The sequence below is a fragment of the Canis aureus genome, chromosome 18 (assembly GCF_053574225.1).
Source record: "Canis aureus isolate CA01 chromosome 18, VMU_Caureus_v.1.0, whole genome shotgun sequence".
NCBI classification, from domain to species: Eukaryota; Metazoa; Chordata; class Mammalia; order Carnivora; family Canidae; genus Canis; species Canis aureus.
Window position 1 is genome coordinate 42,216,908 of NC_135628.1, and position 17,458 is coordinate 42,234,365.

The following is a 17,458-nucleotide window of genomic DNA, read 5'->3' on the forward strand; positions in this document are numbered from 1 at the left end:
AGTTCTTTGTAATTCTTGATGTGATCTGACATTAAATTGGATATTCATTTATTCCTTATCTGCCTCTTGTACCAGAAGGACCACTCACTGATCTTCTACAAAGTACTTCATCACTTAAGGTGTGTTTGTTGAATGAATTAATAATAAAGATAGCTATCTGTATCCCTTGAGTCTTATACTCTCTCCTCACATAGCTCCCTGCCTTCTATCTACTTCCAATACCTCCTATAATACTCTGTATTTTCTTCTTGGTTCAGAGTTATGCATATCCATCTCCGAGCACATCAGTGGATAGTGAGGAAGAGAACTGAAACCCTGAAACAAGAAAAACTAATAAAGGAATTAGAGGAAGAGTTAACTCACTTGGGCATAATGGCTAAGCTCACCAAAGTGGTCCAATTTTGTAGGAATAGGAATAACTCATAAAATCATAGAAGAAAACTTATCTATGCTCATTTAACCTTTACATTTTTTATACATTCTGAGTAGCTAGCTGTGAGCTTCAGATTGAACCTCTTTCCAACACGGAACTTATAATCCTTTCTGTCTTATACTTCTGCATGATAGAAAGTGCTTTGTTGTGATGCAGCCAAATCTACCTCTCTGAACTATTTTCTGAGTAGAGACTTGGAGAATTATGCTCTACAAGTATATATTAAGCATCAAACATACCCTCTTCTAAAATATTTTGTAACTGAGCACCTGAGTGGCTCAGTGCGTTAATCCCTGTCTTCAGCTCAGGTAATGATTATCAGGCTCCCAAGATCAAGCCCCACATCCATTTATTGGGTTCCCTGCTCAGCGGGGAGTCTGCTTCTCCCTCTCCTTCTGCCCCTCCTCCCCAACTCATGCTCCCTCTCTCACTTGTGCTCTCTCTTAAATAAATAAAATCTTTTTTAAAAATAAAGTAAAATAAAGTAAAAAAATATATAGTAAAATAAAATATTTTGTGATTAAACTGACAAAAACTGGTGAACTTTCTGCCAATATTGCACTCAAAATATCTCCAAGATAACCATGAATATTACACATTTATAATAGCAGAGTTACTTTTGAATTTCATTATTTTATGATTAGTATCACTCTCTCTATATATACATTACATATACATATAAAATTTATTTAAAAACTAAAAGATTCTGTGAATGCAGATACTAATTAATTTGGGATAGAAGAGGGAGGTGGTGCTAGAAGGTGGTAGAAGGCAAGGAGAGGTTCTATCTATAGCCTGAGAGAAATTAAGTTTATCTCTGGGTATGACAGGAAAGGCCACAAGCACTCACCCACTTCATTCGTCCTTACCTACTCCTTACCCGCCTCCACAACAAATGTGCTGAACTCCTTCCTTACTGAGCTCTTTCATAAAAACATTCTTGCAGTGATCACTGCAATTGCTGCCCCAACTTCAAAGGGTTTGCATTAGGATGCCATTCTTTGTTTCTAGTTAATACTGGCATTTTAGGCATAAAAATTATGGTAATTATCTGCTTAAAAGCTAAAGTCCTGTGTTTACATTAGGGAAATATGCTTGAAGAGAGTCACAAAAATGTCAAGCTGATATAAATAAATGGTATGGGCTTATGGCACACTTCAACAGAAAAGCTCCTAAAGAGGATCAGTGTTTCAGATTATACCAGTACAATAAGGAAAAGATATAAAACCCTTTGAATACTTTGAGAAATAAAACCTTAATCAAAACCTTTAGTTTCACAGTGAAAGCCACAATGCTGACACTAATAAGTTGCTACTATAAAGAGAAGCCATTTTGTGGACTTTTCTGGGCTGATTTAAAATATTTTTTTATTATCAAAGATTTTAAGTTAGCCAAAGATCTTAAAGCAAAAAACTTAGCATCACCAAGTAGATAACTAAAAATTCTCAGTTCTGGTACCACTATGACTTACACCAGACTCCTTTTCTTGAACTTCTATTTGATGTGCCATATTTTCTTATTTACATTGAATATATACGATAAATGATTTCAGGTGGCATTAAGACCTGTAATGATTCCATGATACCTTTTACAGCTTGAAAGGGAAGCAAAACTTAGAAAAAATATATGGAGAAAATGAAATTACCAGAAATGTGCTTATTAAACTTTTACCTAACACATAGGGGAAATAGAGGAGAAAGTACAACTTTCATCTAGTGGTTCCAGATTGATTAGCCTATAAATTACTTTAATGGCCAAAGAATGTATTGAGTACCAAGAAACCAATTAATGTTCTCTGCCAACATAGATGCAAATTAATGAAATTAATGAAGTGAAGAAAAATTAATATACCAGCTTTACAAAAACCTGAGATCAAGGTCTAGCAAATGACAAATATATTTTCTAAAATAATAAACCAATGCTTATCAGCATGAGTAATAACTGAACACATAAAACACAGGAAACCAAGAGAAAATTTGAGAAAAACTTCTGTATTGCTACAGAAGCAGTAAACACTCTGGAGAGACCCTGCCAAAAAGGTCAGCATGCCTCACAAACTGGAGAAGGAAGGACTGCTCGCATACCCTTCCAATCCGAGATGCAGTCTTAATTTCAGAGATGGTATGGATGAGGACTTGAAGAAAATATATCTTTAAAAGACGAAGTGCCAAAGAAAAAGAGCAGGCATAGCTATCTTTCCATTTATTGGGGAGGGGTTTTTAAAACCATGTTTCTAAATCTAACTACCAGTTCTGGAAAAACTGTATCTAATAAACACAGAACTGGTCAGACAGATGCTACAGATACACTGTTACCCATTGATGGGCAGGAACTGGTTTGAATAACTAGTTTGGTCCCATTGTTTATTCCATCATGATACTTCATTACACACCAGACAGCAAAACCTGAAGCATCAAATCCATGCCTTAAGGATCAAATTTGGAACTGCAGTTTGACAATCATTATAAGCTGGTAACTAGCTTATGATAATGAGAGTGAATGACCCTAGTGGTTAATTTTGACCAATCTTTTTAACAGTAATATTATTATTTCATTATTAAGGAATCTACACATATAACTCTCAAGAAGTCCAGATTACGTTAAGAGTAATAGGTTCTAGAGGTAACTATACCCCACTCTGGACTTTCTGATTCAGTCCATCAATTTCAAGGCTTTCAGCCAGAAACAAGAAAAACTTAAGCTGCAGACTAAGATCTGGAAAACAAGATGTTATGTCAAGGTTATGCTAAGTATCAAACGAAGAAAACCAAAACTGAAACACGGATAATTTCCAAAGGGGTTGAAAGCCAATAGATTTTTACAAAACAAAGACAAAAAACAAACACATAAGTGGCTGGGTCAAACAAGGAGCCTTAACGCTAAACATGAAGATCAGAATTAAATGGATAGCAAAGCCAAGAAAACAAGCCAGGTTAAGCCAGGAGACAAGAAACTCATAGATTGGAGTTTCTTCATTTATTCTACAAACATTTACCAAGAAATGCAGTTTGCTAAGTTAGGTGCTATGAGAAAATATATATAATATGTACTGGGCAGAAAGACCTCCAAATTATAAGGGAGATGGATGAGATGGATACTATGTGATTTTCTCCGTGTAAACAGTACTCACCTGAGACAGGAACCTATGCCTCTTTCATCTTATTCACATCTCTGTTCAGAGACCAGTGTTCTAATCACTCTGCTTCACTTTCTTCTTAGTGCTTCTCAGTATCTGACACTGTATTACAGATCTGCTTTTCTGTCTCTCTGCTTCAATAAAATGTAAGTTCCAAGACAGGAATTACCTGTCCTGTGCACTGATGAATGCCCAACACTACTACCACACCCAGCAAATAATTATTTCAGTAAGTATTTCTTAAAAGAATGATTACATTCTTTTATTAAAAACTTCAGTAGCAGAAGTATATACATAATGAGAAACGATGTAAATGACTGCTTGTTTGGGTAAGTGAAAAAATAAAAAGTCGAAGGGTTAATGTAGATGCAGAGGAATGTTCTAAACAACAAAAATCTCTGGCTACAGTAACACATCGCAGGAAAAAACTGTTAGTTTAAATGCTTATGTTAGCTTGAACACTACAAAGGCTCAGCCCTGTTTTGCTGCCTAATGAATTTTCTTAAAATATGTATTATATCATACAACACAATATTCAAGAATCTGGACCCCTACTGCATAGCTGACTACATCCAAACCTCTTCCTTGAATTTCAAAGCCATTTATAAAATGGTCCTAAACACTCTCTGTAATACGACTCTTCGGTATATACCAGTATCCCAATCACAAAGATGACCAAACTTTGGGCCAGGCCTGCTCCCACCTCAAGACCCTTTCTCAGCTTCTGAACCTTAATTTGAATGTAGGTCTTTCTTTTTCCCACTAACCCCATTCCTGTTCTTCAGAAACTAGCATAAGTCTTACTTCTTTCTTAGTCATTCTCTGAAATTAAGTCTTCGCATAAACTTTTCCTCTCTTTGAGCCGTACTGGATGTATAGCCAACATCATACAACATCATACTCCATGTATGTAAGTTTTTTCTCTCCAAACAGACTGTAAGAAACTTCCATTTACTTCCTTACAAGCATATAGTGTAATACTGAGGACTCAGAAACTCAATATACACATAGACACACATTTATACGTAGTTGATTAGGTGGCTGATTTTTATTTTCTATAACCCAAAAGAATTACTTCCAGTTCATTACTTACCATATCAATAAGGCTTTCTTGTATTCTGTTAAGAGTTGTTCTTAATCTACTACTACTAAGGCCTAGTCCTGTGGATTCCAGCTGAAAAAGAAAAAGAAAGGTATGCTACATCACTTTGAAGATAGGCTCAGTAAACATTTCAGAGTATAGAATTCGCTTTACTGCATCAAAGCCGAAGCATTTATAAACATTCCCATGCAAGAACACAAATGAGAAGGGACTCTTGACTGTTAAAATGTGAAAGACTAGGGCGCCTGGGTCTTGTAGTGGGTTAAGCATCAGACTCTTGGTTTCAGCTCAGGTCATGATCTCAGGGTCATGAGATCCAGAGCCTCACATTGGGCTCTGCATTCATCGAGGAATCTGCTTGTCCCTCTTCCTGCTTGTACTCACAGTCTCTTTCTCAAATAAATAAATAAATAAATAAATAAATAAATAAATAAATAAATAAAAAAAATCTTAAAAACACAAAAAACATGAAAAGCCAGTTAGTTGGCTCCTTCGGTGATGATTAAATTGATAAATATAAATTTAATTTAGATGTAATCATAGATATATACAGACATCTGGAAAATTGTTAAAATGTTCTATATGAGCCAAAAAATTTAAAACATTCTGAACAGTAAACTATAAAATATATAGTCTCACCAATTCATTCATATATTCATAATATATATATTATATATACTTGTATATGGCATGAACACACATTTATTGTTCCTCATCCTTTCCTATCTGAGATAGGATGAGAACAAGGAATTACTTATACAACGTATGATAAGCTAAAACAGTTGTATGATGGTGTGGTGTAGTAAAACATGAACTCATTTTGTATGGTTATTTTATTTTATTTTTTAAAGATTTTATTTATTTATTCATGAGAGACACACAGAGAGAGAGACAGAGACATAGGCAGAGGGAAAAGCAGGTTCCCTGCAAGGAGCCCAATGTGAGACTCAATCCTGGACTCCAGGATCATGCCCTGAGCCGAAGGCAGGTGCTCAACTGCTGAGCCACCCAGGTGTCTCTTACATGGTAATTTTAAATATGCTTTACTTCCATTAGGTTTTATAAACTTTATTCCTTCATTTCCCCTCTTTTTTCATTAGGGTCTTATTTTTATGTAGTTAAATTCAGACACTGCAAGTAAAAATAGTTTGATGAAATTTGGTACTTGTATACAGTCTTATGACCAGTACCCCAATCAAGATACAGAATTTCCCTCACTTTTTAAAAATGTCGTTTGTACTGATTACCTTCCTCCACCCTTAATCCCTGATCTTTCTGTCACTGCAGTTTTGCCTTTTCTAAAATGTCATATAAATGGACTCAAACACATGTAGTCTTTTGTGTTTGACTTCTTTCTTGCATTTAACATGCTTTTTGAGATTCATTCATGTTGTAAGCCTATTAGTAATTCGTGCTCTTTCATTGCTTAATAGTATTCTATAACATGGATATATCACAATCTGTTTACTTATTCAGCAGTTGATGAACGTTTGGGTTCCAGTTTCGGGCTACTTGAATAATATCACTACAAACATTCATGTATATGTCCTTGAGAAGATATACATTTTCTGGGTTTTTTTGGGTAAATATCTAAAAGTGTAATTTCTGGTTTACATAATAGGACTAATTTTAACTTTATAAGGTACTGCAATACTGTTTTCCAGTGGCTGTACCAATTTGCATTTCCATAAACAATGTATGTAAATTCTAGTTATTCTACTTATGGACTGAATATTTGTTGTTCCTTCAAAATTCATATGCTCAAGCCCTAACCTCCAATGAGATGGTATCTGGAAATGGGGCCTTTAGGAGGTAATTAGGTTTAGATGAGGTCAGGGGAGTAGGGCTCCCATAATAGGTTTGATGCCCTTTAAGAGGCATAGCACATAATTTACACTTCTTTTTCTAGTTTCTTAAGGTGGAAGCTTATCATTAACTTGAGACTTTCTTTTTTCTACTACAGGCATTTAAAGCTAGACACTTCCCTTTAAGCACTGATTTAGCTGCATTACACAACTTGATATGTTGTTTTCATTATTTACTTTAAAATATTTTCTAATTTCTCTTATGTTTTCTTTAAACAAATCTTAGAAGTATGTTAATTTCCAAATAATTAGATTTTTCCTAGTTATCTCATTGTTACTGGTTTCTATATTAATTACATTGTTATCAGATAATATAGTCTATATTATTTCAATCTCTTAAATTCACTATAACATACTTAATAGCCCACAAAATATGTTCTATCCTGATAAACATATCATGTGCACTTGAAAAGAATATATATCCTGTTGTTGTTAGGTGTGTTGTCCCATAAATATCAATTAACTGAAAACGGTTGAAAGTGTTGCTCAAATCTTCTATGTATTTGCTGATTTTCTGTATACTTGTTCTATTAGTTACAGTGGAGTTTTAAAATTTCCAGCTACAACGGAATTTTGTTTTGTTTTCTCTTGAATTCTGTTGATTATCATCTTACGCATTTTGAAGCTGTTAAGTAGCCACATACACATTTATGCTTGCTATCCCTTTCAACTGAATTGACCTTTAAATTATTATGAATGCCTCTGTCTCTGGTAATATATTTTGTTTTCTAATTTATTTTATCTAATATTAACATAGCTATTGCAGCTTTAAAAAAAAAAGACTATTTGAGAGGGAGAGAGAGAAAGTGAGTAAGAGCAGGAGAGGGGCAAAAGGAGAGGGAAAAGCAGACTCCCCACTGAGCGGGAAGCCTGACTATGGGACTTGATCCCACAACCCCAGGGTCATGACCTGAGCCAAAGACAGACATTTAACTGAGACACCCAGGCACCCCAACTACTGCAGCAAACACTGTTTACATGGCATATCTTTTCAATCCATTTGCTTTCAACCTTATTGTGTTTTTTATATTTAAAGTCTTTGGTTTTGTTTTAATCCATTCTGACAATCTCTGCCTTCTACTTTGAGTGTTTAGTCCATTAACATTTAATGTGATTATTGGCCAAATTTAAAGATACCATCCGTGATATCTCTTTTTTGTTCCTTGGTTCCTCTTTTCTTATCTTTCCTGATTATATGAGTATTATTTTTTAGAATTCTAATTTCATTTTCCTACTGGTAAAAGAGGTAAAGTCTTCAAAATTATTTTTCATTGTCTCATGAATTACAATATACATTCTTGATATTTCACAACCCATTTACTGTTAAACATATGTTTAACAGTTATTTTTAACATAATATGTTAAAACATAATATGTTAAACATATGTTTAACAGTTATGTTTAACATAATATGTAGAAATCCTGCCATATTATAGGTCCATATTCCCCTACATATCTTGTTATAGTTGTTACATGTAATACATTATGAACACCAGAAAATGTGATTTCACTTTTAAACAGCTGTATGATTTATACAGAAATTAGAAAAAGAAACAACCTTTGCATTTTCCCAAGTAGTTTCCATTATCAATGCTCTTCATTCTTTCTTGAGGATCCAAGTTTTTTAGTATCATTTTCCTTTAGCCTATAAAAAATTCCTTCAGGGAGTGCCTGTATGGCTCAGCAGTTGAGTGTCTGCCTTCATTCAGCTCAGGTCATGAGCCCGGGTCCAGGGATCGAGTCCCACATCAGGCTCCCTATGAGGAGTCTGCTTCTCTCTCTGCCTATGTCTCTGTCTCTCTTTCTGTGTCATAAATAAATAAATAAATAAATACATACATCTTTAAAAAAAATTCCTTCAGCATTTCAGTATTACATATCTGTTGGTGACAAGTTCTCTTAGTTTTTTTTTCTTTTTATCTAAAAATGTCTTAATTTCATCTTGTTTTTTTATTTTTTCAAGACAGTTTCACCATGAGGTTGCACGCTATATGTTTCTTTGTGCTTATTCTGCTTGCTCTTCATTTAGTATCTTAAATACAGATCTTTGGCTAATGTTCCTTCAAACATTTTTTCTACCTCATTCTATCTTTCTTCTCCACCTGGTATTCCAATTACACATATATTTGATCATTTTACACATATATTTAATCATTTTATATAACTTAACATGTCCCTAAGGCTTTAATCATTTTGTTTTCCAATCTTTTTTCTCTGTGTTCTTCATTTTGATTAATTTTATGAATTTATCTCCAAGTTCATATATTCTTTCCTCTGCCATGTCTACTTGGCTATAAAGTACATTCAGTAATTTTTTTTTTATATTCTGAAATTGTATTTTTCAGTTCTAGGATTTCCCTTTGTTTTTTATTACTGTTTCTACTAGAACTTTCTATTTCTCTACTGAGATATTTATACATTTAAAACATCTTTTGTTTTACTTTATTCAAGACTGTTCTAATAGTCTAAAATCCTTATCCCTTAGTTCCAACATCTTGGAGTCAAATTAAATTGACTTTCTTCTTGGGATCTCTGGGTAGCTCAGCGGCTGAGCATCTTGCCTGAGGCTCAGAGCACGATCCTGGGTCTGGGATCGAGTCCCGTTCTGGGCTCCTTGCAGGGAGTCTGCTTCTCCCTCTGCCTATGTCTCTGCCTCTCTCTCTGTCTCTCACGAATCAATAAATAAAATCTTTTAAAAAACTGACTTTCTTTTTACTTAAGGATATACTCCACTTTTTTGGTTCTATGTATGTAGTGTAAAGTTAGACTGCATCATCAATTTAATTCTGGAGACTTTGGATTGTTATTTTTTTCTATTGGGTACTGTTTCCTTTGTTTTCCATATGCAATTTTCTTGGCTAGGCTTGAACTACAAACTGTCTCTTATGCAACAGCTTCATTCTCTTTGGCTGCAGTCTGTCTGTTTCATATAAACAGGTTATGGGTTAATCAAAAATGGGGATAAAAGAATTTGGGATCTCCTTTTTGCCTCTTTTTCTTCTGAACTTCCCCCTACTCTTTTCAGTATTCCCAGTTTCCTGGCTTTACTTTTCTGATTCCCCCATCCATAAAGACTGAAGGCTTTCCCATGCTTCCCTCCACCTTTGTGCTGTATGAACTGTATTTAATCTTGGGCTAAAAGGCCATGGAGATGGAATTTATTTTATAACTCCCCTTTCCCCAACCTATACACTAACATGAACTGCGTCCCCACCACCCCTGAGTCATTATGCTTTGTGCACTCTCCAGTATCTATTGGTAGTTGCCTTTTGTATAACATTAGGCTTTTATAATTATTTTCTACAGGGAGTATCATTTAGTAAGATCTTAGTCTTCTAGCCAGAAGCAGAAGTTAATTCATTCTTAAAATTTTAAAAACTGAATCATAGATGCTCTATAAAAACAAACAAAAGTCTCATTAATGAAAGGTAACTTTAAATGATGCTCATAAACTGTTTTCAAGTAAGAACACTCATTAGATTTACTTGGATAAGAAATAATTAGGACATCAATACATATGTCCTAAGAACCTACTATATGCTTACTATTGTATTAAGGTAAGATACAGAATGGTCTTCATGAGAGAATATGAACAGGAAGAATCACAGAAAACATAGCTCAAGAGGTGAATAATGGAAAGCTGGGCAAGGTAAGATAAAGCAACACTAAAAGTAACATTATTATAATAGAACCAAATAGATTAGATTTATAATAGAGAGTGATATAGTAGGTTATAAACAGTTCAGTGAAGAGCAAGAGCTTCTGAAGGAATTAGTACAGACAGGAATAATTCCTTAGCCTACTGCATATAGTATGCCCCTCCCCCCACCCCAATGACTTTCTAGAAACCCTGAGAAACATATGCTTATTCTTCCATAGGCAGCGTCCATCTAAATTCACTTATACAAGTGTCTTCCCTGGGAGAGAAGCACGAACAACCATGTCCCACCATGTTCTTCCCATTCTACACATTACCTAATCACTCCTCCACTCCCACCACCTAAAACTCAACAGCTAACAGGGCAATTTGGAGTATGTATGTATGTATGTATGTATTTGAATATCAAAACTTCTAGGATTTCTGATGGATTGAAAGCTTATTTTCTTAGCAAATTAAAAGCTACCTCTTTGAGGTACCTGGGTGGCTCAGTGGCTAAGTGTCTGCTTTTGGCTCAGGTTGTGACCCCAGGATTCTGGGACTGAATTCCGCATCAGGCTCCCCCAAGGGTGCCTGCTTCTCCCTCTGCCTATTTCTCTGCCTCTCTCTGTGTCTCTTATAAGTAAAATCTTTGAAAAAAATTTTTAATTGAAAAAAAATTAAAGCTACCTCTTCAGTCTTATAAGAACTTATTTATGTTCTTTATTTAGATTGTCTTACTCTAAAAGGAATTTAAAGTAGGTAATTAAGAATATAATCTTTCAAGGTAAAAAACCCCAAAACTTTAAATATATATAAAATTAAGCAAAACAAGGGGCGCCTTGGTGGCTCAGTCAGTTGAGCATCCTACTCTTGATTTTGGCTCAGGATGATGTGATGGAGCCATGCACTGGGCTCCATGCTTGGTGGGTAGTCTGCTTGAGATTCTCTCTCTCCCTCTCTCTCAGTCCCTCCTCTGACTCAAGCTCTCTCTAAAATAAACTAACCTTCAAAATTAAGCAAAGCAAAATATGAGTAGAAAGATGGAGTGTTTCTTTTTACAAATTTGTAAAACTCCCTTTTATAGAGATTCAGTTTTTGTTTTGCTTTAAATAGTGTTTCTTTCAGTTTTGCAGAATCAAAAACAGTAGGTCCAAGTTATAAATCAAAAATAGTAGGGTTCTATTTGAGGAAGTGTATATTTTCAATATTCACACAGTAGATAAAAGCTAGTATTACTAAGCATACTCTAACAATAGGAAAAATCTTTCTTAAAAAGTACAAGAGTCAAAGTGCTATATTTATTCATATATACTCACTCATAAGCACATTGTATTGGTTCGTATAATACAAAATGCTTCTAATATGACATATGGGTAGACACACAGATTAAGGTCAGAAATGCTTAAAACTGACAGCTAATTATTTGATGAAATAGCTGTTACTGAGTCTTATAAGATTGAAAATGCCTTTAATACAAAATATAATGTGTTCTTTAAAACATGGTATGTTTTAAATAAAATTTGCAGCACATTTTACAATAAGTGCCTAACTATATACTTTGCTAACTTTCTCAGGTCCTAGTGAACTCTACTGTAAACAAATCTGTGCTAGTATGTAATTAGCTAGAAAGTCATGTCCAAAAGCATTAGTTTCTAAAAGTCTCCAAAGGACCCTATTTTAACACATCTTATCAACAATGTGATCCACAAGTGTTCCATCCAATATGATAGTCATCAGCCACATGTGGGTATTTATATTTAGTGATAAATTAGCTAAAATTAAATACAATTAAAAATTCCATTCCTGGGATCCCTGGGTGGCGCAGCGGTTTGGCGCCTGCCTTTGGCCCAGGGCGTGATCCTGGAGACCCGGGATCGAATCCCACGTCGGGCTCCCGGTGCATGGAGCCTGCTTCTCCCGCTGCCTGTGTCTCTGCCTCTCTCTCTCTCTCTGTGTGACTATCATAAATAAATAAAATTTTTTTAAAAAGTTAAAAAAAATAAAAAATAAAAATTCCATTCCTCAGATACACTAATCTATTGCAAGTGCTCAATAGTGACATGTGGCTAATGGCTACCATATTTGATAGTACAAATTTAGAGCATTTTCATGACTGCAAAACTTCTCTTGGATAGTGCTAGTCTGGGGGAAGATTGATTTTGGCCCAAGAGAGAGAGTAAGTAAGGCCCATCTGGAAGACTTCAAGATTCTAACAATTAGCTAAAACTCTACAATGTCTTTCTTCTTTAATATTTATTTATTGACATTCGAAATTCAGAGCAACGAATTAGTACATATTTTACAGTAACCTAAATTCTATAGCAACATTCTGTGTCTGATTTTATTAGTATTCTTTCTAAGAAATAGTTTAGAGGATTAAGAACAGAAAATTTAGATCTCATATTAAAAGATCATGTCTTTGGAATGCCTTAGTGGCTCAGGTGGTTGGGCATCCACCTCTTGGTTTTGGCTTGGGTCATGATCTCTGGTCATAGGGTCAAGCCCTGTGTCAGGTTCCATACTCAGCATAGAGTCTGCTTGCTCTGGCCCCTCCCGCTGCTCACAGACACACATGTGCACATACACACACACACATACACTCTCTCTCTCAAATAAATAAAATCTTTAAAAAAACGAATAAAAGATCATGTCTTTGATATAACTATAATCACAGCAAGGATATGAACATTTATGTGATGAATGTAGTTATCCATTAAAATTTACACATTTTAAAAAAGATACAAAATATAGCATATGGAAAGTTAGTACCATTATATAGTCATAGGACCCAACAGTATGCTTTTACATAGAAATCTATCAAATCGGGATCCCTGGGTGGTGCAGCAGTTTAGCGCCTGCCTTTGGCCCAGGGCGCGATCCTGGAGACCCGGGATCGAATCCCACATCGGGCTCCCGGTGCATGGAGCCTGCTTCTCCCTCTGCCTATGTCTCTGCCTCTCTCTCTCTCTCTCTCTGTGACTATCATAAATAAAAAAATAAAAAGAAATCTATCAAATCTATCAAATTATTATGTGGCAAGGTGAGCCACATAATTACCAAATATCAAATAAGTCATCTGCCTAATATTATGTTGTGTTCTTTAAGAGTAGAAAAAGATAAAATCAATAAAAGCTTTAGAAACACAAAAAGGAAGTACAGGAAACAATTCTGTAGCAGACAGAAGGTTTAGTTCAAAGGTTTTCCATTCTTTTAATAAATATTTGCCATTATCTTCTGCCTGCTAAGGTTTGTAAGCCAATATTTAAAATGTCTCATTTACTGTGTAGCAATTACACACTGGGCCAGATTTAAACAAGGCAACCCACACATTTTTCATTGCCAAAATATGTCAAGGTTAAAAACAGATGCTGTACTTTTTCTGCCAAAAATCTGAATAACATAAAATATGTTTAGCAGTTGAAAGCTTTAAAATTAATATATAAATAAGGTAATTAAGCAGACAAAAAGCTGACAGCAAAAATTTTGTTAGATTTGATGGATAATTTTTAAAATAATACTATTTGTGTATTTTATATAAAGAGAATGAAAAATTTTACATTTTAAAAATAAATAAATTTTAAAAGAAACAAACTTTCCCCTCAAAGGTGACTTACTGAATCATTCCGACCAAAAAAGGTATATATTGCATACAAGTAATAATCAAATAGCTGAGACATGAAATGGATAACATCAAAGGCAATTGGCTTAAGAATGTTCATCATCTGCATATATTTACCTGGAAAGAAAAAAAATCAAAATTAGAAAAAAATTACAATCTCTTAGCCTGTCATTATAAAGAGATAATAAAAAAAAACTCTTTACCAAAATACATATTTTTAATAAACTATTACATTCCTCAGTTCCACTAGCCATGTTTCAAAGACTCAATAGTCATTTGTGGCTAGTGGCTACTATATGGGACAGCACAGATACAGAATATTTATATCATCTTGGAAAGTACTACTGGACAGCACTGATACACATACCTACAAAAATGTTTTTATATCATTATTTTACTGTTTGTCAAATATTCATGTAACATCTATACTCTTCTACAAATGACACTGCACAAACACATAACACAGTTCCATATTCCTGGAGATGTAAAATAATTTCTTCAAAAATGTTTAGGTATAATAAATAAGACAATATATGTCAGGAAAAGCATTTTTTTTCATAAGCTTATATACACATAGCAAAAGTAAAAAAGCAAGAAGAAAAAAGGTACATGGAAGGCTCTTTCTATTCCCCTGAATCCTGGACCTATGAAATCTGTGTCAGAGGCCAAGAATATTTCTTTATCACTACATCACTCAAGAGCTCAATACTCTCAAAGTGCCAAGAAAATGTCCTCCTCATTCCTTCCTTTGGGAGATGTCAATATTACATTCTCTTTTCTCTAAACATATGATACAGTTATGGAAAAAAAATTAAAAACCAAAACTTCTGCATTTATAAACTTGTTAATGTATTTGAAGGGTACATGGGAGAGGGGCTGAATCAAATAACAAATAATAAGTCCCTAATTGTGTTTCTGTCTTAAGGGAAATAATAGGGAAAGGAGCACATCCATAAAAAATGCTATTCGGCAGAAGATGTTAAAACAGTCCATTTGCCTAATTTTCAAATGAGCAAATAATTCAGGTACTCACTCTACTTAATATAACTGTTATAAATTTTAAATTGGTACTACTAAAGACACCATGACTCAAGAGAAACACATTAACAGCAATAGAAAAAAATGACAAATTTACTCTAATGGAAATGTCTACTATCTAAACCATTTCTTTATTATTTAAGAACTCAGTACAGTTGTCTTTTTTTTAATTTATTTTTTATTGGTGTTCAATTTACCAACATACAGAATAATCCCCAGTGCCCGTCACCCATTCACTCCCACCCCTCGCCCTCCTCCCCTTCTACCACCCCTAGTTCGTTTCCCAGAGTAAATTTTAAATTGGTACTACTAAAGACACCATGACTCAAGAGAAACACATTAACTGCAGTAGAAAAAAATGGCAAATTTACTCTAATGGAAATGTCTACTATCTAAACCATTTCTTTATTATTTAAGAACTCAGTACAGTTGTCTTAATTTAAATGAGAGATGATTCTAAATATTCAGATAGTCAGGAAGAGAAACACACACCAAAAAGTAAAAACCACTCAATTCAAATTCTATTCTTACTCTTATTTGCAAGTCTTTTGCTTCAGAATCATCTTTTATAACTATTTCACACAGGTATTTTTTTAAAAATCACAATTGAAAAATACTTGAAAATTATGCTCCTAGGACATTCTGAATCACTATGCAGATTATTTTATCAACTGCAAACATGTAATTTTTAAACTGCAACTATTTACACATAAATTAATGTGACAATATGACAAAAAAAGGAAAAATACTGTTACTTTAACCTGTAAAAGAAAAAAAAAAAAAACAGAGATAACAAGTAAAATGAGGTAGAATATAAATATCTGAGTTAATACATATCCAGAACACAAAGCTCCTCTCCAGTACTAATAATAAGATTAGCTACTGGTCATATAAATAATCTTAAGAAAGAATACATAAATGAATTATTAATACGTAAAAGCTATTTTTTAAGATTTTATTTATTTGAGACACACACACACACACACATACACAGAGAAAGCACAATCTGGGAAAGCTTCAGAGGGAAAGGAAGAAGCAGGCTCCCTACCAAGCAAGGAGCCTGTCACTGTGATGTGGAGCTAGATCCCAGGACTCTGGGATCATGACCTTAGCCACCCAGGCATCCCGGTAAAAGCTATTTTAAATGTTGGATTCAAAAGAAAAAAAAAAAAAAACCTAGATTAAAAACCCACCACTCTAAAAAAACTTTTTAACATATTTATATTCATTTATTCATTCAATATTCAACACTTTCTGAAGGCTTACTATGTCCTTGGCTTTGTGTTAAAACAAAGAATTAGAGTCCCTATCCTCACACCTTAAATGGTCCTACAAGGAAGGTAGCAACTGGTAAGCAGGCTGCCAGCATATTAAAACATGTAAGAATATGTTATATTCCATAAGCTGTCTTTCCAGCTTATGATGGCATAGTAAGCCTTTGTAGGCATGAGGAGGCTTATGTACCTCCTCAGAATTACTTAATTAAAAGAATTTTACAGTGGATTAAGCCTGTACCTAAGAAGAGACAGGGATGAAGACGTAAAGGCAAGTAGGTATGATCATCAGAAAATGAGAAATCTCAAAAACTTTCTAAACCAAGAGTTGGCAAACCTTTCTTATAAGGAACAAAGAGTATACAAAGTTTTGGCTTTGCATTCCATGGCAACTACTCAGCTCTGCTGGTCTCAGTTTCAACTACTCACCTTGGTCTTTGCAGGACAAAAGCAACCACAGACAACATATAAACAAATGACAATGGTTGTATTCCAATAAAACTTTATTTTATAAAAATAGGTAGCCTAACTGATTTGACCTGCATGCTATCATGTCCCAAACCCTGCCTGGATGACAGACAAGAGATGGGAGCAGGTTGATGGAAAAATGCAAAGATGATCACAAAGGAGGTGAAAGCTATTCCATAGGATAGTGACTGCTTAGACTCAGTGGGTAGAGCAAAAGGGCAGGAACAAGAAATGGAGCTGAAAAAGGATGGATTAATTGAAGGCCCATGTACGGGATGAACTACCAGTCGCAATGCCCTCCTCTCCCACTATCTCCCACCAACATCAGAGCACTGGCTTTCGGAATGTTCCCGCAGACAAAAACAAAGAAAGCAAAAACTGTATGATTTCTCTCTAAAAGAAGGAAACAAACCAAACAACAACAAAAGTTGAGCAAACTTTTAAAAATAATAAATTAGAAAGGTGAAGCCTTCTAGGTAGATGTTGAACCACAGATTAAAATTTACCTATTCTAGAAATTTGGGGATCTATCCCCATTAAGTACTTACTACACTCAGCCCTGCCCTGCTCTATACAAAGTTCCCAGTCAGGATTCCTACAAGGAGGGGCAGCAACAGCATAGCTCTCATTACTCACCAGAGGACACCCACAGCAGCTACTTAGGCCTTCTATTTTTGATACAAATAGGTCATAAAAACAAAACAAAACAAAACAAAAAAACAAACAAACAAAAAACAAGGCCCAGAAGGAAATCTCAGAAGAGAGTAGGAGAAAAAAAAAAAAGAAAAAGTGATCCCAGAGAAAATAATTAATTCAAGCTAAACAAATATAATAATTATGTAAAATCCTCTAACAGAAAAATATAGGGAGGAGAAAGAGAATA

General features: G+C 34.5%; 1 protein-coding gene across 5 annotated transcripts in view; it reads right to left on the reverse strand.

Annotated features, from left to right (window-relative positions):
- Positions 1–17,458, reverse strand: part of VPS50 (VPS50 subunit of EARP/GARPII complex) — a 132,825-nt gene that overhangs the window by 14,839 nt on the left and 100,528 nt on the right. For all 5 annotated transcript variants that reach the window (XM_077856945.1, XM_077856944.1, XM_077856942.1 and 2 more), the window contains 2 exons: positions 13,791–13,912; positions 4,663–4,743 (listed from right to left, as the gene is read on the reverse strand). In XM_077856945.1, the coding sequence (XP_077713071.1) occupies positions 4,663–4,743; positions 13,791–13,912 (203 nt within the window). The remainder of the gene's footprint in view (positions 1–4,662; positions 4,744–13,790; positions 13,913–17,458) is intronic.